The sequence below is a fragment of the Pelodiscus sinensis genome, chromosome 11, assembly GCF_052426305.1.
Source record: "Pelodiscus sinensis isolate ZL-2025 chromosome 11, ASM5242630v1, whole genome shotgun sequence".
Classification (NCBI taxonomy): domain Eukaryota; kingdom Metazoa; phylum Chordata; order Testudines; family Trionychidae; genus Pelodiscus; species Pelodiscus sinensis.
In genome coordinates, this window is record NC_143062.1 from 24,970,533 (window position 1) to 24,995,281 (window position 24,749).

General features: G+C 37.6%; 1 protein-coding gene across 1 annotated transcript in view; it reads left to right on the forward strand.

Annotated features, from left to right (window-relative positions):
- The window catches only part of APPL1 (adaptor protein, phosphotyrosine interacting with PH domain and leucine zipper 1), a 56,100-nt gene extending 33,172 nt beyond the window's left edge, over positions 1 to 22,928 (forward strand). The window contains exons 11-22 of the mRNA XM_089781206.1: positions 24 to 212; positions 1,728 to 1,770; positions 5,028 to 5,084; positions 7,548 to 7,639; positions 8,200 to 8,382; positions 11,350 to 11,399; positions 11,867 to 12,041; positions 12,151 to 12,187; positions 14,006 to 14,152; positions 14,465 to 14,515; positions 18,632 to 18,721; positions 22,212 to 22,928. Of these exons, the coding sequence (XP_089637332.1) occupies positions 24 to 212; positions 1,728 to 1,770; positions 5,028 to 5,084; positions 7,548 to 7,639; positions 8,200 to 8,382; positions 11,350 to 11,399; positions 11,867 to 12,041; positions 12,151 to 12,187; positions 14,006 to 14,152; positions 14,465 to 14,515; positions 18,632 to 18,721; positions 22,212 to 22,361 (1,264 nt within the window). The 3' untranslated portion in view covers positions 22,362 to 22,928. The remainder of the gene's footprint in view (positions 1 to 23; positions 213 to 1,727; positions 1,771 to 5,027; positions 5,085 to 7,547; positions 7,640 to 8,199; positions 8,383 to 11,349; positions 11,400 to 11,866; positions 12,042 to 12,150; positions 12,188 to 14,005; positions 14,153 to 14,464; positions 14,516 to 18,631; positions 18,722 to 22,211) is intronic.
- Positions 22,929 to 24,749: the final 1,821 nt, after the last annotated feature.

The window sequence follows — 24,749 nt, forward strand, 5'->3', positions numbered from 1 at the left end:
TTTTTTTTTTTTTCTTGTTTTAGTAAGACTGGTCTGGTGTCTTCCACCTGGGACAGACAGTTTTACTTTACTCAGGGTGGAAACCTAATGAGTCAGGCAAGAGGTGATGTAGCTGGAGGACTTGTCATGGACATAGACAACTGTTCCGTGATGGCTGTGGACTGTGAGGACAGAAGATACTGCTTTCAGATAACATCTTTTGATGGCAAAAAGTTAGTATTCATTCTTATGATAGTGTTATCTTAAATGATACTATGCTTATTATCTGGAAAAAAGACATTTCAATTTTGAGTAGTTAAAATTTGAGCGGGTGTATGTTTTTGTATTATTTATAAAAATGAACCGTACAAACTGTCTTTTTTTTTCTTCACCGTATCATAAACAGCCACACGAAGCTACTGATGATAGGTTGAAATAATCAATTCCCATAACAGTTTCATAACCATAAAGTGATTATATTAGATGAAAATATAGGGTATAGGTTATTCATTATGCAAACTGTGTGCACCTCACTTTTTATTTGGATAATTCGAAAACACCTGCACTGAAATCTGAATATGTATTGAGAGACTCAGAGTGCTAGCATGTCAGAGAGCTTTCCATATATTGTTGGAGAAATGCTTTTGGAATTTAACTTTAACAACAAGAGGCTTATCATTATAAATATAGTGTACTATGGTAAGCATGTTTATTAGTATTACTCATGTTTGTCTAGTTCTAAATAACTGAGATGTCAAACATATTTTAAAAATGGTTGCAATTTTTGCAAAGGGATGGTCTGTTCAAACATCTAGCATTCACCAGAAACATCAAAATCTTTCCATACAGCTTTAAGTGTAACCTCTTATTTCTGATGTCTATAGGCTAGACTGTCAGGCATGAAACACAGTCCTGGATGCTCAGAAAATGAGCTGTTGATTTGTGTGTGATATCTGTGAGATGAGCATGTACTCAAACTTGAAAATTACTTTTAAATAAGATTTGAACACAGCCTTATGTCTTAGTAATGCAATTTCATTCTAAAGAGAATATGCATATTTTAACACATTTAACCATAACTTATTACAAAAATCCATTATACAGGTACATGGTGCATTCTATTAGAAATGTAAATATTCTGCAATAAATTGGTGATAGAGATAATGAAGTATAAAGTACTCTTGCATTTCCAACATTCAACCTTAGAACAATACCATTAAGCAGAGCGGTGGTATAGAGCATGTTGTTAGAATTGAATTCCCATTGCCGTTTGAACATTAAAAGATTTTGATTCGCTATAACACATTCTGCTAACCTATGAGACCACTTAAATAATTATTATACATTTTTATAATAGACTAACTTTTCATGTTTAAAAAAATCTGCATAATAACTTGCCTTGATGTTTATCCATGGTTATTCTTTTAAACTTGCACACAAGGATGTGAAAGTAATCTGAATAACTTTAAATGCTTTTATGAAGTGCTTTCCAAAACCCTTTATCAAAAACTTTGAAACGATGTTTTTGTATCTCTATGATGGCCTGATTTTTACATAGAAATAGTATTTCTTGTTTCTTCAGTTAAATCTAGTTTCCATTTAATATATATGCATAGCTCCCTGTATTATTAGTACAAGTTACAGGCATATATCAAAGGGAAAATGTACCTCCAGATAAAAAAGATATTTTAGGATCTTTTTTTCCAAATAAGTGGGCCTGAGAATTTTTTTGTTCTCTCATCTTTCAGATCTTCAATCTTACAGGCAGAGAGTAAAAAAGATTATGAAGAGGTAAGCTTATAGCAAGTGTGTGTTAAGAGGTGTTTTCTGATAAATCATTATTGACACTAAATATTTGTTACCTAGGAGACCCAAAAGTGAAGACTGACCGGAAGATTTCTTCTACTCATTGTCTCTACCCTGGAAAAAATTCTGTGCCAGCAAAAATGATTGTCAGTGGGCAATAGGTTTAACTGGGAGGAAAAAATAGCCAGTGAAATCATTGGCAATAAGGAAAACTAAGTGTTACTGAACATTTTTTGTGGGGATGGCAAAAGGGGTACTGTATGGTTTTTTACTTAGGGTCCGCTAAGTATAGAATAGAAAGCAAAGGAAATATCCAGAGTACCTTGCTGCAAATGAAGAGGAAAACCATGTCCAAACTTTGTTGTTTAAAAAGAGCTCACTCAAAAGATCATAGAATTAATATTGTAAATATCATGCTCTTTTAGTAGCTTTAGAAATCAGTTAAGAAGCAAGCACAGGATCATGCATCCTTGACAAGCTCTGAGGCTGAATATAGAAAGGTATTTAATGCTTTCAGCATCTACTACAGGAATGGGCAAGAGAGACTCTGCGGGCTGGATGCAACCCACCAAGTGGGTTGATCCAGCCTGATGCCCTGCCCCTAGGCCCTGATAGTTTGGGGGCAGGGAGAGTGTGTGAAGTCTCCTTCTGCCACCAGGGGCACGCGACATCTAGAAGAAACTGCCACCTGTTCAGAACAACTGGCATTTCTCTCTAGGCGCTGGGGGGCAAAAACTTCACATGCTTCCCTGACCCCCAAGCTAATCAGGGTCTGTTGGTGGGGGAGCGCAGAAGCCCTGTCCCTTCTGCCTGAGACTCCACCCCTTCTGGGGCAGTCCAGGGCCACTTAAAAAATTTGTGAAGTGGCCCCCCCCTTTAAAAATTATTGCCCACCCCGATTTACTAGGAAGACTACATGTCTCACTGCCCTCTGCTGGGTGATCAAACAAATACATGTTTCAAACTAAAACCAAATGTTTGTTGTCTTTTTGGCTGCATTCAACACTCACTGTTCTGTAAGAGTTGAGGTTGCCTGATCCCCCTTGCAGCAAGAAGGCACTGATACAGGTGCCACTGATCACTCTTTCAGTGAAAATCCACTCTTGTTGGAGGTGATTTATTAACATACAGACTTCAAACCTACCCAGTGATAAAGTCTTCGCCATTCTGGGGCTAAACAGTAATCCCACATAATTCGTGTTCCTCCCTCCGGGGCGTTTCTCTTTAAATCCAGTCAGGGCTTTGCCCAGTATCCCTGGGCCTCTTAGGTTCTTTCAGAATCCTCTCCTTTAGACAGAACTGACTCCAAGGTAATTCCCCAGAACCGTTCTTTTAGATTTTCAGCAGCAGCACTTGGCTTCCACTATCAGGAGACTTTTAGCCCTACCCAAAGAACTTCCAACAGTTTTTTCCCTTCATCTGGGGGATTTGGTAGTTCCCATTGGCTGCCTCTGCTCAAACTTTCTCATTCCAGGCAGTTCCTCTTCTCTAGCCTAGAGAGGGCCTGCAGAGATGCCTTTCCTCTCTCTACTCTGAACTCCTTTGTGTGAAGCGCCACATCCCTTCATAGCTAGGATTGGTAGGTAATTGAGTTGCCCTCGGATGGAACCAGGTGAGCTAAATAGCCTTTCCTGAGAGACAGCTAATGAGTCTCAGGGAACTGGTCCCATTCCCTCTTCAAGAGGCCAGGCCCCCTATGACACTTTAAAACAACTTTTCTTTCAAAATGGAAGGTAAATCTGACATGCATTGTAGTTGCCCATACATGCGGTTAACCCACTGGAAAATTGGTCAGTGTTCATATTCAGTGCCAACATTTTCAGGTGTCTAAAGTACAGATGCAGAAAGAATGCAGACGCCAATGAATGGAAGTTCACATCTTTTCCCTAAATGTTTTAATTTAGAAGGTTTTTTTAGATGTGAAAATAGAAATTGTTTAGTTGATGTACTACAAACATAAAATCTAATTGTTATGAATAACTCTGAGCTAACAAAGGAGGTACTCTGTGATATAATTTAGATTTCATTTGGGCGTATTTCTCCCTCTTTTAGATCAGAAAACTGAAAGCGTCTGTTGGAAAACTACTAAGATGAAGTATATTGACCAGTAACATTTCACTAAATTCTTGACTTTATTTAGGGTTTTCCAGAAACTCTGCAGAGCAAATTTGATGAATGACTTTAAATATTCGCTAAATAAAAATATGTGTTATCTTGCATTCATTATTATAGAATTTCCCGATGCAGAAATAAAAAACTTAACATTTGTAAGTTTTTTGACTTCTATAATATAAGTTTGGACAGACAGTTAAATCATGCCACTCTGCATTGTTGCTGAATGTAGAGTGCAATCATCACTACTGTGAAACATAGCTAAAAATACTCACATGTAAAATTAATCAGTTATTTTTTTAAAGAGATTGTTTTTTTTGTTTTTATTTTTTTGCAGTAGAGTTTTTTGCTAAGACACCCAATTGATTCAGCTCTGCTCCCTTAGCTCCCATCACTTTTTCCAACATCTGAACTCATAACCGTTTCCCCCTGCATGCCAAAGACATGAGGGGGAGCTTGTAGCCAGCTTCTGCAGCTCATTTTCCTAGCTGCTGGAGCATCTGCTTCTGCACCGTGCCATGCTGGTGTAGTGGTCAATTGCAGAAGAACTTTGTATGTACTACACTTCTAGCAACAAGGTGGATTATAACTTGGGCTCCATGGAACAGTTCAGGCAGTGTGTATTGTAATCCAATTTACTCCCCCTTGCAGGGCAAAGTTGATAAATAAAAGGCAGCTGCAAGCAGGTTGCAATAAAGCAGAGAGATAGAAAACAAAATACCAGTGCTGGTTGCAATAAAATAGAATATTTCATCGTAGACATACTACATGTTATAGCATCTTGGGAAAAATAAAGTACATAACTTTGTGGCCATGCAATCATGGAATTCACAGGATACCAATTGTTTTTCACAATTCAAAGCCACAGTTTTCAGCAGTCTCTAGAAGATGCTGCTCCATCAGTTTACAGTCTTTCTAGAATTTTGGTTAATGATAACTGATATTCTGGAGGCAAATTCTGCTATTTGGAGTGAATTTCATAGCAAATTCAGTGAAATACATAGGCCCTGGTGTGTCACTTCGTAAAGATACATTAAATGCGAAGAGGTGGTGGGGAAAATAGTTAAGATATCTAAAAAGAATTTTAAAACTATGATATACTTATTAATGCTTCTTATTTTTTCTTTTAGTGGATATGTACAATAAACAACATCTCTAAACAGATATATCTAAGTGAAAACCCTGAGGTAACTTTGATCATTTATTTTATAATACTGAAAACTAACTCAAAGCAATACATTTAAATTTGATACATATTCATTTAAAGAGATTTCTTAGATCTGATTTTGTACTGGTTGAACCTCTTTAGTCCAGCACTCTGGTCCGACAACATCCATGGTCTGAAATGATTTTAGTTAGCCAGTTATCCATTTCTGATGGGTGTGACCAACTTTCCTGCAGTCCTATAAAGTCTGTTTAACAGCACAGAACACAGAGCTAGGACTGGTGGCTGTATTTAGGTCTAATTTACCTCTACATGTTTTCTAAGAGCTCAGTAAGTAGTGTAAGTATTGGTCATGCTTCTAGACAATATTGACCTCTCGTAGTTTGGCAAATTCTCTGGTTCGGCACTGGTCAGATTCCCAGGCTGTTGAACTGCAGAGGGTCAACCTGTAGTATAAAATTAAGTTGAATGCTTCTTATATCTTAGACTGCAAGCTTTTTATAGCAGGAAACATGTCATTTTGTTTTGTAAATCGGTGTGTGTATTAGCAGCATTATCAATGTTTATAAGCAAGTAATACACACTTCTTCCAGAGTAACGTAGCATAGTAACTGTATAGGAAGGAAGCAATGCATAGGGCTAATCAGATTGGTGTTGATTATTCAGTAGATGGCAAAATATAATTCTTGTTATTCAGAGGTTTTGGAGGACACCCAAAATCTTAGTAAATTAGAGTAATTGGTTGAACAAATGCTTCTTCCTTGTAGTGCCCACTGAAGTCAGGCATGACTTTAGCTCTTTGGGTTTGAGAATAAATGTGATCAGTTCATGAGTTTAAAGTACAATATTGCTTTTTTGTGTTCTTGCTATCACATAATGTCAGTACTTTAATGAAATCTGTTTGAAGGAGAAACGCTCTGGAAGTATTATTTAAATGAAAGTTTAGGGTGGGCTTTTCAAAGGTATCAAGGAAATTAGATGCCTGGTTCTCAATGACTTTCAGTGGGAGTTGCACACCTAACTTCAGTCAAATATTATTTAATCTTAAATATGTAATAATGTGTGCTGTTATCATGGAATTAACAGGATTAGTTTCTTGAAGGAGATAAACATGAAAGAAAGTATACAGATACAAACTTCTCACGAACCATCTTTACAGCATTAAGAAGGCTATGTCCAAATGTTACATAAAAAGAGCCCTGAAAATCCACAGATTATGTCCGTTGGTATCTTCATCTGCGGATGTGGATGCAGATATCCATGGCTCATTTTTACAGATACAGATGTGGATGCAGATACAAAATTTTGGTATCCACATAGGGATCTGTGTAAGCCAAGGACAAAATTCATGATGTCTTTTGTGTTGACCGATGCTAGCCAGTTTTGGGTTATAGGATGCAAACTCTAAATTTTGGACGTCAGTAGCCAGATTTTTTCAAAGAAGGCCTCTGAGGGCATATCTACACTAGGAAATTATTTTGAAATAACTTATTTTGAAAAAATAACTCTCAAAATAACTATTTTGAAAAGTATGTTCACTCTACAGGGAAGCCTTGAAATTAGTCTGAGGCAGGCTTACTTAATGTGGATGCACTACATCAGTATAGAGCCCCAGGAAGCACGGGGGAGTAATTACTTTGAATGACTCCAGGGAGTAGCTATTTCGAAATAGCAGCAGTGGAGCATCCATACCACCACTGTTTGGAATTAAGCGTTATTCCTCATGGAAAGCAGAAGTTATTATCTTGAAATAACCAGCCTTTTATTATAGTAGGATTGTTTTTCAAACAGTTGGTGTTGGAGACAGCCCATTTAATATAATTGCATGCCTCATTTAAAAAATTGAATACACAAAAATTTCCTCTGTTAGCAAGATTCTGTGTATTATATAGTTAGTGTAATCATTACAATTAAACACTTTCTAGTTCATTTGAAAATTTTGCCTTGTTTTTTGTAAAAGAAATCGAGCTTTCAGAAGTGCAATAAACAAGCTCCATTACCTTCTGAAAAAAGGTGACAATGCCATAATGTGTATCTGACATGATTCATTAATCACAACTATTTACATATGCTCAAATTTCATATACAGGTTACTGAGAAATACAAAGTTCTCTCTGCATTTTCACACATTGCTATTTTGTAAGTGAACTGATGGATCTTGTGGATCCTTTTGGATGACTTTTTGCAGCAGTTATCCCTCTGTACCTCCCACTAGGTTTGCTTAATTGGGCAATTTTATATTGTCTCTACCAAAAGTCTTTTATTGGAATTCACAGCATCCTAAAACAAATGTGTAAAATGAAAAATACCCAGCTGGAAATCTGCATGAAGAGGATAGAAAAACTAATGGAAGTGTTTTATTGTCGTGATTGATAGGTTCCATGTATAGTTTATCCTATTGCATGTGAATAAAACTTAAACTGAAAATTCTAAATTGAGTTTGGAGAAAATGTTTTCAGTTACTTTTTTTCTTTTAATTATCTAGGAAATTGCTGCACGTGTAAATCAATCCGCTCTGGAGGCTGTCACCCCATCTCCTTCCTTTCAACAGAGACATGAGAGCATGCGGCCAATAATGTACATTACAGAATAGTTGGTCACTTTAAAAGCACATTTCTAATTGGTGTCTGGTTAAGGATCCTAAATAAAATGATTTTCAGAAGAGGTTTCAGTTGTCTACAATGACTTCTAAAGTCTTTAATAGGATAAAAATAAGTTCTTTGACAATGTGGCAAATATGTTTTTGATATTTTAATGCATTATTAATAAATAAAAGATCTAGCAGCATATCTAGTTTTTCTACATTACCTTTTAAGCCATGTGGCTAGTTTTTTGGCTTTTCACCATTTTGATTCAATTTTCCCTGTTTAACAACTGATATCAGACTATACAGCCATATGATATTTCACATTCCAGTATGCTGGTGCCATATTAGTGATAAAAGAAAGTAGAATATGATTGAATTTGAACCTGGTCTATATTTCTTTTTACTGTGAACTGATAGTATTGTTTGTCTTAAATTTCTTTTAATATTTGTCTTGTTTTATTTTTCCCAAGTTTCATAATATTACATATATGTCCTCAATAGAGTCATTTGTTATCGGTCAGCTTATATCTCTTTTTTGTTTTATGTTTAGACATTCTCGTCCTCTGACAGCTCGCACTAATAGCTCTGGGTCTCTGGGATCTGAATCAGCAGCTTTATCAGCACTTTCCTTGGATTCCCTTGTTGCTCCTGACACACCTATACAATTTGATATAATTTCTCCAGTTAGTGAAGATCAGCCTGGTCAGGCAAAAACTTCAGGGCAGTTGGGCAGGTAGGAGAAGCAGTGGGAGAAACATTTTGTATTTGTCTGTTTTAAATGTATCCAGCTTTTATCAGCATGTATCAGCAACTCTGTCCATGTATATTTTCTTTACATTGACTTTTTTGTCACAAGTACATCTAGAACAGTATTTTTATCACACATAATTGTGATAAAGTATTTAGTGCAGTAGATTCAAGATGTAGTTTTTTTCAGTTTTGCAGCAGCTTTTCTCACCCTGTTTTAACCGCTGATGCTTCACAATCATTTGGTTTTAAAAAGTATATTTTCCTTTCCTATTGCTTGCTTGCTCGGCACCTTGGGTATTTCCTCTTGGAAACTCAAGAGAAATTTAGTAGCCCTGCCTCCAGATGATGATGGCATACTGATGACATTCTTCCTAAACTAAAAGGTGAGTGAAAATGATCTAGGCTTCTAGAGTAATCTTACAGGTTGAGAATCCTTACAGTTCTCCCAAAATATAAAACAGCTTCTTTTTCCTGCTTGTTTTTGTTCATTTTATTTTCCCACTCAAATTTAGATGCCTGATAAGATACCATACATTGCCTTTACAAAACTGTATGTACAAAATTCAGGTATTAATCTTGTTTGTTGATAGTAGATCCCATTCATCTGAGGGAAACTGAAAATATTTTGTGATTTCAGTCAGTTATGAGAGTTTTTTTACAAAAATATTTAAGTTGTGTGTTGTGTGATCCCATGTTGGAATGCCTACTATGAGACTGAAGCAACTTAGAGCTCACACAGACAAAACAGTTAAAATGATGTGATGTACAGTATTCCACTCAACTCATTTTTGACAGTTTCATTTTCCCTTTGTGATAGAAGAATAATCAGGCTTTAAAATCAGATTTTGTACAACATCTTAATTAAAATAGGTTCAAAAGACCTGAGCTTAGGCAATGAAAAGCATAATAGTGTATCTAAGACTCGTATCAAAGATAATTGTTCTGTCATATAAATTTATGATTTTGTCCCAGGTGGGAGAGATTATCTAGAGAAGCAGACAGTAGTTCCCTAAAAAGATTTTTAAAAAAACCTACTACATTTGGTATGGGTTAGCAGTGTGCTTTATGTGTTTTAGTATCATTATCACAATACTTCTTTTAAAAAATCATCACTGAGTTTCAGGTACAAATATGATGTACATCTATTAGGTGATTTTTTTAAAAACATTGTATTAGACTACAGAAAGCTTAGAATTTACTCTCTCCATTAGGGATGTATTAGTGTAGTCAATTAACCAATAAACAGATAAGCAAAAGTTTATAGATTAATGCACTAGACTACATGCTTTGCTCTTTCACCCCCCCCCCCCCCAACCTGCCAGTACATTTTTAGCAGGCTGACAAGCAGCCCAGCTCAGTCCTGGCTCGCACCGGGTCCAGGACCTATCCCTGCTATGGCTCTGCATTTGAAGTGTAATAGGAGCCTGGCAGGCAGGCAGCCCAGTTCAGTTCCAGTTTGTGCTGGGTCCAGGAGCTCAGCCCCTCCCTTGGACAGGTGCTGCTGCCACCCTGTGCTGCTGCCTCTGTATCAGAGGCAGCAGTATGGGGTGACAAGCAGCCGATCTGTGAGGGGAACTGGTTTTTAAACTGGCTCCCCTTGTGAACCAAATCCCACCTGGTACCCCACGTTGCTGCCGCTGATACAGAGGCAGCAGCGTGGAGTGGCAGGAGTCTCCTTGGGAGTGGAGTCGGAGCGCACTGGCTACTGGCCCTGCCTCTAGGCAACTATGGAATAGTCGAATAACCGATAAGAATTCACAGGGTTAATCGACTATTCAGTTAACCGATATTTAACATTCCTACTGTCCATACTATTCTGATTTTGAGGGACAGAAATTGAGCCCCAAGAAAGTCCGGCCATGGAAACTTTCCTTGGTATAGTTGAATAGATGAACAATCTTTTTTGGAGACTCGCTATTGTTTTATACATATTTTACCATGCAGACTTTAGTTCAGAGTTTATTTAGTTCAGCGATTATCCAAAGTTCACACAACACTTTTGATTAGTTCAAGTTAACATTTCATTATTATAAGTCACACAGATAAATAAGACAGAGTTTTAGTCTATATTAGATATCCAAGCAAATGTTAGATTTATTCTAAAAGTAAATTTTAGGACAATATCAGGCACTGGAGAAAAAGTGACAACTTCACTTGTTTCCTGGTAAAAGCTTAAATTAAATCTAACTCTTATTTTTCAGCTGTCCTCATTGAGAGTTTGCAGCTATGCCAAGAAACCAAGGAAATTCCTTTCTCCATTCTCTTTGAGAGCTTCAGCTAGTTTCCCAGCTCCAAATTTTCTTTTTACATTGCTTTCCTTCTCTTGAGAAATGTAGATTAGAAGCCTAGAGTATTTTCACTGTATTATAATTGATAGTAATTATGTTTCTGCTGAGAATCAGAAATAGCCACGTTTCTCTTGACCCTCTAGGAGTAAAACCCCAGGGATGTTTTCAGAGAGCTGCATTTGAGACAAAACCAGAGACTTCTCTGCAATGAGTAATGCAACAGCTTGAAAAAGTGAGGAAAGGTGTGCTGTTTTCAATTGATTTATTAGAGGACTAGCTTTTGGCTGTACTTCTTGAAGCTGTTCAGTGAGACTTTATCCCTTAAAACCATGTCTTCAAAAATTAACAAGACTAAGTCACTCATTGGGGTTGTATTTAATGTTGACCTCAACCTCAAATTGCATTCCTACCACAACCATGGGACAATACCACCTGAAAGTTCTTCCCTACATCTGCACTCTCCACTCAGATGCAGAAGCTTGTGTCTTAAACCTACATCTAGTAAGTCTGTTCTTAGGACTCATAGGTGGACTACTATCAGTTTCAACCCCAATCTGTGAAATTATTCTTTGTTGATTTATTTGATGCAGAATGAGACTAGGTTATATGTCAATGGCTCTTGCAGTCTGACTTCTGGTTTAATGTTTTAATTTTTTTAATAGACGTACAAACCCATTTGGTGAATCTGGAGGCAAAAAATCTGAAACAGAAGGTAAAACAGGATTTCACTTAAGTACAAAATATTCTTGATAGAGATACTCTTTAAAATTAAATTTATTTTTATAGAAGCTATAAAATTGACTTTTATATCAGCAGATGTATATAAGATAATTAGCTCAGCACCCATTTCTGGATAACTGTATTGCAATGGTATATGTTGCATCAGATCAGACTATATATAGTCTGAAAGTCTAATTGTTTGAGTCTTTCATGTTCGCTAAGCCTAATTGAAAAACTTGGTAGAAATATATGTATCTTGCTGTTTGAAAATCTGCTTCTGTCATTTATACATACTGGAAGCATGATTTTTAATTAGTGTGATTAGTTGAGGTTTTGTTTATAAAATTTTACTAACATAGAAATCCTTCTTCTGTGATTACACATGGAAATAGTAATGTTTAAATAGGAAAACCCAGAAATGGGTTGGTACTGCTTATTAAATACTCTTATCTGTCTTAGATTCCATTCTTCACCAGTTATTTATTGTAAGATTCCTTGGCTCCATGGAAGTTAAATCTGATGAAAGTCCAGATGTTGTTTATGAAACAATGCGCCAAATACTAGCAGCCAGAGCTATCCATAACATTTTCAGGATGACTGAATCACATTTATTAGTCAGTTGTGACTGTTTAAAGTAAGTATTCCTCCTAAATTCTATGGAAGTTGACTTCCATAAGTGTTTTGAAATGCCCCCTTCAATTTAGTAAAATTTACTTTGTGATTTGTTTAATTAACATTTTTAGGTTAATTGATCCACAGACACAAGTTACAAGGCTTAGGGTAAGTCATTTTAAGTGCTTTTTTTTCAGATTTTGTGTAATTTTATTTTACTATAATTTTCCTTCTATTAAATATCATTGATTCTGTGTAATAAGGTTTCTAAATAATTTCCTACAAAAACTAGGTTATTTTCTCAATTATGTCTAAGTGACACTGTTTTGGGAGATGAATTAGTTTAAATAAACATTTCAAAAAGTACCTTTTTCATTATTTGAAATGGCAAGAGTATAATCAAATTAGGAAGATAGGTTTGTGTAAAGAGTAGTACTAAGTCAGACATTAACATTAAAGTTTGAAAGGTCAATTACATGACTGAGGAAATTCAAATGTGACAGTTCTAACATATTAAATAAGCCATGTTGTATGCCTTATGGTCAACTTATTTTTATCCACATAAATTAATAATACAGAGCATTGTTTTACTTTCTGAAAGAAATTAGTGGAATACTTCACATAAAATATATTCAGTATGTCCAAGTTAAAATTCCAGCAACAGCCTTAACTTTTATTATTGATTTGTTTGCTTATTTTTTTAGTTTTTATTGTATAAACAGTAATGCTTCACATTTGATTTTTTAGAGTCTTTTTTAAAGAGCTGAAAAGAATTAAAAGTTATACATAAGTACTTTCAGGACTCCTTTATCAATGAAGTATGTAAAACTCAATTCTAAAAGCACCTGTGCATTCATTAGCTCTAAAGTCTTAAGTGCAGAGCTGTATTAGGGCTGTAAGCTGTTAAAGGTGACACAGACAATTCATCATGTGCTCAGTGGTCTAAACTGTTTTAGTATTAGGGCCCCCAAAAAAGGTACTTAAAAAAATTGCAGTGTGACTGTTTTAACTTTGAATCGTGATAATTAAAAAATTAATTTAAAACTATTTTCTTCAAACTTGGATTGTTTTCCGTCTTTTATAAAGTCTTGACAGCAACCCAAATTTGAAATTTCTCACTTCAGCCTTTTTAAATTATGGAAGTACTAAAAATGTCAACTGAACGTAATACAAAAATTGTGTGTGGGTTTCCCAGCTCCTTCCTCTTGTATAACTCAAAATTGCTAATTTTATTCTGGTCATGGTTTTCAAAAAACAATCCATTCTTGATCTGAGACCACATATTGAAAATGTAAACCCAGAAGGAATTTGTATAAAAGAGTGGAGTATCAGAAAATGTATGCATGCATATGCTCACACAGAACTCAAAGCTCACTAACATTTTGCTGTATGCAAATTCCATACTACTCTTTACATAATGTATGTTTTTGAAAGATCTGCATGTGTTTGTTTATTGAATGTTTTTGATAACCTCTGTTTCAGTTTGCTTCAATGTCAAAAGCATTATCAAGCAATTTGATCTAGATCAGTGTTTCTCAAAATGGTCTGCGGATCCACTCTGAGAAGCCTGCTAACTGGCCACTACGGTTTGTTTATTTACTGGCTCCGCAGCCACGGAACCTCACAGCTCCCTTTGGCTCCGGTTCACTGTTTGCAGCAAAAAGGAGCCGTAGGAAGTGGTGGCCCAGCCCATGTCACTTCCTGCGACTCCCGTTGGCTGCAAAAGGCGAACTGGAGGCAGTGGGAGCCCCCAGGCTCTGTGGCTGTGGAGCTGGAAAATAAACAGACCCCAGCAGCCAGTGAACAGGTTTCTCAGAGTTGATCTGCAGACTACTTTGAGAAACACTGATCTAGATATAAAAATACTTTCCACCGAGCATGTCCATTTATTTTGTTATCTTAATAAGCTACAGTATGTAGGTATCTGGTATTTAAAGATGTATAAACCAAACTTTACATTCCTATTATTTTCTTGTTTTTTGACAGTTTCCTTTGCCAAATGTAGTCCTGTACACTACACACCAGGAAAATAAACGCCTTTTTGGATTTGTACTTCGGTCCTCTGGAGGGAGAGTTGAGAGTCATACAACATCTGTTTGTTATATATTTGAATCAAACAATGAAGGGGAAAAGGTATTCCCCATGTTACTTACACTTTTATCTTGTTTCAAATCTGATGTGGATTTCAAGATCTTAGCTCTTTCAAACTGTATGAAGAAATTTTGTAATTTGTGTGTGTGTGTGTGTGTGTGTGTGTGTGTGTGTGTGTGTGTGTGTGTGTGTGTGTGTGTGTGTGTGTGTGTGTGTGTTTTAATTGGCTGTCAGTCCAAGAATCTAAAAGTTCTTTAATACACACGGTCTTTCTGAACTTGTGGAAGTTTGTCTTAATTTTAAAGGAATATTAATTTTTCATAATTTCTGAGTATTCAATTTGTTTATATTTAGATTTGTGACTCTGTTGGACTGGCAAAACAGATTGCTTTTCATGCAGAATTGGTAAGATTCTTAAGTAGGAAAAAAGGGGGAGGTTTGCACTCACACGAGTGTATACATATAGTTTATTATGCTAAGTAAATAGATAATAGCACTGTATGCCTAGCAGCAATCTACAGATTAAGAATTTCTAAAGAGCCCACTGCATAGTATTTAGGTGTCATTTAAACTCGCCAAGAAGTGATAAATAAAGATTTAATACCTTTTCTACAAAGACTGATTGGTAAAACAAAATACAGGACTATGTAGCACTTTAAAGACTAACAAGATGGTTTATTAGATGATGAGTTTTCGTGGGCCAGACCCACTTCCTCAGATCAAATAGTGGAAGAAAATAGTCACAACCATATATACCAAAGGATACAATTTAAAAAATGAACACATATGAAAAGGACAAATCACATTTCAGAACAGAAGGGGGATGCGGGGGGAGGGAGGGAGGAAGGTGAATGCCTGTGAGTTAATGATATTAGAGGTGGGGAAGGGTAGCTGTCTGTGAGTTAATGGTATTAGAGGTGATAATTGGGGAAGCTATCTTTCTAATGGGTAAGGTAGTTGGGGTCTTTGTTCAGCCCCCTGCGGAGAATGTCGAATTTTAGCATGAATGCCAGATCAGAGGATTCCCTTTCAAGTGCAGATTTGAAAGTCTTCTGAAGTAGGATGCATGTGATTAGGTCATTAAGACAATGTCCTTTCTGGTTGAAATGGCAAGAAACTGTTTTTTCTTTGTGATCCTGTCTAATGTCTTTTTTGTGGGTATTGATTCTTTGGTGAAGTGTGTGAGACGTTTGTCCAAGATACGTAGCAGACAGACACTTTCGGCACATGATAGCATAGATTATATTTCTGGATGCGCAGGAATATGTATTCTTGATCTTATAACTCACTTGGTTAGGCCCAATAATGGTGTCAGCAGAGTGAATATGTGGACAAAGCTGGCAACCGGGTTTGTTGCAAGGGAAAGTACCAGGGTTGGTATTAGTGTGGTATGTCCTGTGGTTGTTGGTAAGAATCATCTTGGGGTTAGGTGGTTGTCTATAGGAGACTATGGGTCTGTCTCCCAGAGCTTCTTGGAGTTTAGTGTCCTGTTCTAGAATAGGCTGTAATTTATTGATAATGTGTTGGACAGGTTTAAGTTGGGAGCTGTAGGTGATGACAAGTGGTGTTCTATTGTTAGTTTTCTTGGGTCTGTCTTGTAGTAGATGGTTTCTAGGTATTCGTTTGGCTCTTTCAATTTGCTTTTTTATTTCTCCGGGTGGGTAGTTGAGGTTTATAAATGCTTGGTAGAGATCCTGAAGTTTCTGGTCTCTGTCAGTGGGATTAGAGCAGATGCGGTTGTATCGAGGGGCTTGGCTATAGATGATGGATCGTATGGTGTGTGCTGGATGGGAGCTGGAAGCATGTAGGTAACTGTATGAGTCAGTGGGTTTTCTGTAGAGGGTGGTGTCTAATTTTCCATTGTTGATTTGTACTGTGGTGTCCAGGAAATGGATCTCTCGTGTGGAATGGTCCAGGGTGAGGTTAATGGTGGGGTGTAGGTTGTTGAAATCTCTGTGGAATTGTCTCTAGTGTTTCTTGGCCATGCGTCCAGATCATAAAGATGGCATCGATGTAGCATAAGTAGAGAAGGGGTAAAAGGGGACGGGAGTTGAGAAAACGTTGTTCTAGGTCAGCCATAAAGATATTAGCATACTGTGGGGCCATGCGTGTACCCATGGCTGTGCCGCTGATCTGGAGGTATAAGTTGTTCTCAAACTGGAAATAATTGTGGGTGAGAACAAAGTTACATAGGTCTGTTATCAGGTTGGCAGTGGTGTCCTCTGGGATAGTGTTTCTAATAGCTTGTAATCCGTCTTCATGTGGGATGTTGGTGTATAGTGCTTCTACATCCATGGTGGCAAGGATGGTGTTATTGGGGAGGTAAACGATGTTTTGTAGTTTCCTTAGGAAGTCAGTAGTGTCTCGGAGATAGCTGGGGGTGTTGGTTGCATAGGGTTTGAGAAGAGAGTCTACATAGCTGGATAGACCAGTAGTGAGTGTGCCAATACCAGAGATGATGGAGCGTCCGGGGTGTCCAGGCTTATGGATCTTGGGAAGCAGATAGAAAAATCCTGGTCGGGGGTCAGAAGGTGTTTGTGTGGATTTGTTCCCGAGTAGCTGTAGGGGAGGCTTTTAAGGAGACAGAATAATTTCTTTTGGTATTCCGAGGTGGGATCAGAGAAGAGAGGTTTGTAAAATGTGGTGTTGGAGAGTTGTCTGGTTGATTTCAACAACCTACACTCCCCCATTAACCTCAGCCTGGACCATTCCACACGAGAGATCCATTTCCTGGACACCACAGTACAAATCAACAATGGAAAATTAGACACCACCCTCTATAAACAGAGATTATTGTGCCCTATGTTGAGTGTCACCCTTGTATACTTTTACTTGTAACAGGTGCACCCAAACTGGAATCCCTTGCAACAAACCCCGTTGCCAGTGTTGGGATTTTGTGGTTCCCAGAGGGTCAGGTGCTGGGCAGAATCAAGGGTCTTCAATTCAATTCAATTCAACATTATTCAATGTGCACAAAGGGAGAGCCCCTGGTACTAAAATCAGCCAGAGCCCCTTGAGCAAGGAGCCCCTCCCCTTGCTGTTTTATAGCACATGGTTACAGGTTACATAACACAAACTTCTAAACCAATCAGATTCAACCTTTCCATATATGGCTTTGTTTGTCACATGCTTGTACTTCTCCACTCCACATGTTGAGTTCACCCCCCCTCCCTTTGGCCTTTTCTAGGCTGTTGCTAGGGTGGTGAGCCACAGCATGCTTCTTTATGCATACCCACTTTCCAAATCACATTTTGTTTAAAATGAACACATGCATACCCTTCACCAGCTTTGTCCACATATTCACTCTTCTGACACCATTATTGGGCCTAACCAAGTGAGTTATAAGATCAAGAATACATATTCCTGCGCATCCAGAAATCTAATCTATGCTATCATGTGCTGAAAGTGTCTGTCTGCTATGTACCTTGGACAAACGTCTCAGACACTTCGCCAAAGAATCAATGCCCACAAAACACAGACATTAGACAGGATCACAAAGAAAAAACAGTTTCTTGCCATTTCAACCAGAAAGGACACTGTCTTAATAACCTAATCACATGCATCCTACTTCAGAAGACTTTCAAATCTGCACTTGAAAGGGAATCCTCTGAACTGGCATTCATGCTAAAATTCGACACTCTCCGCAGGGGGCTGAACAAAGACCCCAACTACCTTACCCATTAGAAAGATAGCTTCCCCAATTATCACCTCTAATACCATTAACTCACAGACATCTACCTTTCCCCACCTCTAATATCATTAACTCACAGGCATTCACCTTCCTTCCCTCCCCCCCCCCCCCCCCGCATTCCCCTTCTGTTCTGAAATGTGATTTGTCCTTTTCATATGTGTTCATTTTTTTTAATTGTATCCTTTGGTATATATGGTTGTGACTATTTTCTTCCACTATTTGATCTGAGGAAGTGGGTCTGGCCCATGAAAGCTCATCATCTAATAAACCATCTTGTTAGTCTTTAAAGTGCTACATAGTCCTGTATTTTGTTTCAGCTACACCAGACTAACACGGCTACATTTCTATCACTATTCTTGATTGGTAAAAGATATTGTAGATCCATTATTTGTTGTTCATTTAATTAGAGATCAGTCTTTTGGTGACAGATGGCAGAACAAGGAGCAATCCTCTCAAGTTGCGGTGGGAGAGGTCCAGGTTGGATATTAGGAAAAACTATTTCACTAGGAGAGTGGTGAAGCATTGGAATGGTTACCTAGGGACATAGTGGAGTCTCCATCCCTAGAGGTGTTTAAGTCTCGGCTTGACAAAGTCCTGGCCGGGTTGATTTAGTTGGGATTGGTCCTGCCTAGAGCAGGGGGCTGGACTTGATGACGACCTGAGGTCTTTTCCAGCTCTATGATTCTATGATTTTAAGTAAGAATATTGATATAAATATTTTTAAAATCAAACACTGATATAACTATTTCAAGGAAACTCCTACAAAGTGGCAGTGTTTTACATATCCCAATTTACAAAGATTATTCTTATTCATATGTTTACCTTTCTAGGATCGTAGAGCATCAGAAAAACAAAAAGAGATGGACAGAGTAAAAGAGAAACAACAGAAAGAACTCAGTAAACAAAAGCAAATTGAAAAGGTATGTCTCATGATTGCTTATATTACTAATATTGTTTTCATTAACCTTCATGGTACTTTTTATGGCTTTGTACCCCATACAGCTTCACATTCATTAGTAGAAGAAACACTGTGGGCTTGATTTTACTTGGAAACTGTCAATTTGACATTTTAAATTGCTAAATTTTGGGTTTTGACATTTTTGTATTTCTTAGACGATGGAAATATTTTATAGTTAAATCCGAGCAATTTTATTTCTGCTTCACTTCCTGAATCTAAACTTTAGTAAAAGCTAAGCTTTTTTAAATAAATCTCTGCATGGTTGGCTTTGTCCTTATAGCCAAGCTCTTTGTGGACAAGGATGGTTTGTCAGTCTATAGGCTAGCCGCTTCATATTTTCAGTGGTGATATTCAGCTTTGCAAATTTGTGCCTGTTCCTGGGCATTAAGCATTCTCTGCTACCCCAATAATGGATCTGTTGATCTGATGCTGTAAGCAAGCTTTAATATTTTAATTTTAGCGTACATTCTGACTGAAATAACCATAGAAAGCATGAATGTAAGATGTAACAAATGATGCATTTGAAATCATCTTAGATAGAAATCGCATTAAAAGTTTAATCTTTTTGAAAAATGATCACCTTTTACTTACAATTGGGGGCAGACTCAAACTGCAACTCTAAAAATATTGTTAACCAAATCCCAACATTTTCCCCTCTCCCCCCAAGTTACTGTTGCATTATTTTACCTGACTTCAGATAAGTTAAAAAGTAATAAAACTCCAAAATTAAATGGTCTATAACAGTAAATAGTAATTCAGAGATAATAAATGTCACTGTATTAAGTGTGAGGTCTGCTGCTGCAGTAATGCTCATCAATTTAAATTAGTGTTTGTTGGGAATAGGAATACATTAGTAGAATAACATGCTTTCTTGTTAGCTGTTCTTCACATTGTTAGCTACTGCCCAGATGGATAAAATTGATTATTAAAATTATTTTTATTTAAATTAAATATAGATTCATTAAAAAACCTATTAACATATTTGAAATCATGATTGCCTATGTTAAAGCCTATTAAAATTTAAATTTTAAAGAAAATTAACGCTGCAAGTTTTAGTGATGGAAGTCAAGCACAACCAGATAGTTTGATGAAGTGTAAAACCAGCTTTTGACAGCAGTAGCCTTTTCTACAGATGCACAGTGAAAACAAATTCCAGTTCCCCCTCTGTGTAAATGGAAACTGTATTATTTAGAGCCATAGAGTGGCAATTTGATTAGTACTTTCTGCATTTCAGTTTAGTCAACCAGTTCAGTTCAATCACTAGCTCATACAAAGTGCAGAAACCACTGGGATTTGAAAAAGCAAGGAAACCTGTTTTCCTCTTTCAGTCTATGAATAAAAACTAGATGTGAGAGAATGAATTCTACTACAGTAAAACCTGGTTATTTGGCACGCTCAGGGATTAGGGTGTTCCGGTTATCTAAAAATTCCAGTTACCTGACGTTCCCATCAACCTAAGAAAAACCAATGGACAATAATAGTAAAACTCAAGTTTTTAATATTAGTGGTTTTGTAGTGTGAGGCAGTTGGTCTCACATTTCTATTTTGAGTTAAAGATGATTAGTACTTCTTAAATAAAAAATTGTTAAGACAATCATGGGTAAACCAAGCCAGGCCTGTGCGCCTGAAGATGTGACAGTATTGTGGCCGGGGGCAATGCTGGTTAACAAAGTTTTCTGGTTAACAGAGTGCCGGATAACAAAGGTTTCACTGTAGTTCTAAAATATTGAAGAACATTTTGGTCAAAGTCCATTCAATTCACTCACTAAAGATAAAGTAGTAAAATCTATGTTATCCGGCTCTATGCTAATCAAGAAGCTCTATAAACCAGCTTTTCTAAATTTTCATCGAAAGTCTGGGTGGTGAAAGGTCGGCAGGCTCTGGGTGGTGCATGGTCGCCACATGGATCCCCAGAAGTAGCCACATGTCCCTGCTGCTTCTAGGCAGAGGAACAGTCATGAAGGATTTATAGTGTGGGACAGGGTGTGGGGCTTAAGTACTGGGGTAGGGACTAGGTAGTGGGAAGTGACCTTGGGAAGGGAGTTTGAATGCAGAAAAAGTTTTGGGGGAGGGGTTTTGGGCATGGGAGGCCTTTCAGGTTGCTAGATCTGGGGGTGGGGAGCGCACATTTTGGGTGGCTCCCCATAACCGGCAACCTGTCCCCAGGGCCGGCTTTAAGAAGCGCAGGGCCCGATTCCGGGGGCAGGGCCCTGCGCATGTGCCGTGCGCCCGGGGCCTGGCGCATGCATCGCTTGCCTGGGGAGTGAGTACTGTGCATGCGTCACGCGCCTGGTGTGGCACTGCACATGTCGCGCACCTGGGAGCAGGGCCCTCTTAGGCGTGGGGCCCCATTCTGGGGAATCGGCCGAATGAGCCTAAAGCCAGCTCTGCCTGACCCTGCTGGAGGCACGGCTAGGCAGCTGTATGTATTGCCTCTGCCCCAAGCGCTAGCTCCACAGCTGTCATTGGCCAGGAATCACAGGTAGTGGGAGCTGCGGTGGTGGCACCTACAAGCAGAGCAGCGCATAGAGCCACATAGGCACACCTCCACCAGGAGCAACAGGGACAGGTTGCCATTTGTTGGGAGCTGCCTGAGGTAAGCACTCCTTGCCCCCTCCTGTACCTAAAGTCCCTCCTTCTGTGCCACAACCCTAGCCCTGCCCACCACCCTCTTACTTAACCAGAATTTTTCACTTACCAGCATCCACCCCATTCCTCCAACACACTGGATAAAAAAGCTTTTACTGTACTTCAATAAATCAAATTGCTTTGATAAACTTTTTTTATTACTCCAGTGCATTTAAAGTAGCTGTAGTTAATTTAAAAAATTTAAACATTGTTTCTGTGTATTTAATTGAATTTGAATTTCCATCCATATAGAATGTGATACATTGCAAGTAAAAAATTAATATTCATCTAGTAAATAAGAAATGCATCATTCACTATTTTCGAAAATAATAAATGTACATATTAAGAATCTGAATTAAGGTAAATCTAACCTAATTGCTTAAGTAAAGCGTATAGATTACTATACCTTCTTGATTAGCAAAAAGAAGCACCAAATTTTGCATGAAAACTTAATTTAGCTGTAAAGTAACACTTTTTTATTGGTTACCACCACCAAATGAAAAATCAGTTTCTTTTAGGAAATACCAGAAAAGTACAAATGCAAAAGAAGATTAAATTTGATTTATATCAAGATTTTCTTCTGCTTTAAATCATGATTTAAATCGCTTTGATTTAAATCAATCTATACTAGTCACTGAAGTAGTTTTTGGTTTCCTGTAGAATCTTTTAAACTGCTATCTATGAAGCATTTACTAATCAAATTGCCACTCTATAGCTCTAAATAATATAATTTCCACTTACACAGAGGGGCACTGGAATTTGATTTCACTATGAAGTGAATGTTTTTTCCTCTTCTCTTCCTTTCTCTCTATCTCCCAAATTAGGACTTGGAGGAGCAGAGCCGATTGATAGCTGCTTCCAGTAGACCCTGTCAGAGCAGCGGAGAGGGACAATTTGTAGTCCTTAGCAGTAGCCAGTCAGAAGACAGTGATTTGGGAGAAGATGGGAAGAAGAAAAGAGAGTCTGAAGCATGATCTTGTTAAAACTGGAGCCTTTGGACATATTTGTGGTAAAATGGCACAAATTACACAAGAAGAAAAAATAGAGGTGGAGGGTCTGTTTACTATATAGAAGATTTAACAATATGCTGATAAGATTGTTTTTTTCTTTTAAACATACATTAACTAATTTTGCCTGTTAATGTAAATAAGTACTTTCTTCCTTATGTTAGAAAGACGCATGATGTCATTGCTATGTTTGCTACAGAATTACATCTTCAAGACTTTTTAAATATAGACAACTTTTTTCACTTACCTGATTGTGCAGCTGACTGTTTTGAAGCAAAAATTCATCTTCTGATGGAGCTTCAACAGTACACTGAAATAGTGTTCTTTAAATTGCAGTACACAGAATATTTTGTGGGGAACAAAAGTGGGCTTTGAACTGAAACAGTACTAAGCTGCATCTAAATACTGTTGCAGAGAACTGTTTCTAGGTTTATAAAAATTAATCCTCCGTATCGCCAGATAAATGTGCAATAGTTTTAGGGTATGTCTAGACTACATGCCTCTGTTGCCAGAGGCATGTAGATTAGGCTACCAGACATAGGAAAATGAAGCGGAGATTTAAATAATCGCCGCTTCATTTAAATTTACATGGCTGCCGCGCTGAGCCGACAAACAGCTGATCAGCTGTTTGTCGGCTCAGCGCGATAGTCTGGACGCGTGGGTGTCGACATCAAAGGTATTTGTCGACCACCCAGGTATGCCTCCTGGGATGAGGTTTACCTGGGTGGTCGACAAATACCTTTGATGTCGACACCCGCGTGTCCAGACTATCGTGCTGAGCCGACAAACAGCTGATCAGCTGTTTGTCGGCTCAGCGCGGCAGCCATGTAAATTTAAATGAAGCGGCGATTATTTAAATCACCGCTTCATTTTCCTATGTCTGGTAGCCTAATCTACATGCCTCTGGTGACAGAGGCATGTAGTCTAGACGTACCCTTAGATTGAGAGAGAGAGTTTAATTTTTGATTTATTTCAAATTGGATTGTACTGTCTCTGTTTTCTCTTTAAGATAACTTAGGACACTTTCTTGGATGGTAAATACAATTTTACTACATTTCAACTAGACAAGACTTAGAAGTTTGTGTTTGCATCTTGATATATAGGGAATTGTGTTGTAAACCCTTTCATATCAAGATGAGAATACTATGTGTATACCCATGAAACTAAAAGTACCACAATCTCAGTTCTCTGTCATAGGACTATAATAACTGTCCAGAACTTGGAGTTTACTTTATAATACAAGGTATGTTAGTATTGTGAAAATGTTGGATTGAACCAGCTGTTTGAAGATCTTCTAAAAACCCACATACCAGTTAACTACATTTACTAAAAAGGGCTTGTAGAGTTTTGGATCATTGCATGTAAATATATTTTGCAAAAAATATTTAATAGCAATAGCATGCAAGCATACTGATCCTAGTTTCTACCTAAATTGCTTGAAGCATTCTTCACAGGTGTCTTGCTTACAGCTCTTAAGCCTGATCTCCATGCTACATCAGAACTGCATGATGTACATAATATATTTTATACAATAGCAGATGTGCTTTGATCTTTTCACCCCAAATAGGAAATCAGTTAATGTAAGAGAATTTATTTATTTTTGCAGATTACTGTATATAGTGAAGTCCATAAACAGAGGATACATTTATGTATCCAAGTCAGGGAAAATCTAGTGTAATACAGTAATGAAAGGAAATGTACATGTACTACTTGTTCAGTTTCAACTTACAAATATTTTCCAGTTTATATAAGGCTTGTTACATGTTCTAAATGTCATTTCTAATTCATTGTACACTTTACTGTATATAGCCATTCCCATGAATAGCTATCTTCTAATCTAGAAGACTTCCATTTATCCCTGCCAACTTGAAGATCAAAAGGCGGCATATGTAGACTTTCTCCCATGTGGTCAATCCCAGGTTTATGAAAGGCTGGATGGCTGTAGGATTTTTGGACTATCTACATAATTTGCACTGGCTGCTTACATTTCTGGCTAACCTGACTCATTTCTTTCACTAACATTCCCTTTTTTGCAGACCAGGTGATAGCCTACTTCACACTTCTGCCTCCTCTACTTGCTTAACATCTGAGTAAAATTTCCAAAAAACTATAGGAAGAATATGAAATAATGTCTTTTCAGTTTACCATGTGATCTAGTTATTGCCCAGTACAGATTACTTAGCTGGTTGGCCAATTTAAGTGTAACAGCCACCATTTCATGTGGGAGGCACTGTCAACTTGAAGATTTTCTTGGTATTCAATTAATTTTTTAGTTTTTATTCCATTATTTTTATTGAAGAGATATTTCAGTAAATTGGGATTGTTTATTCCCATTGTGGTTGGAACATTCATATT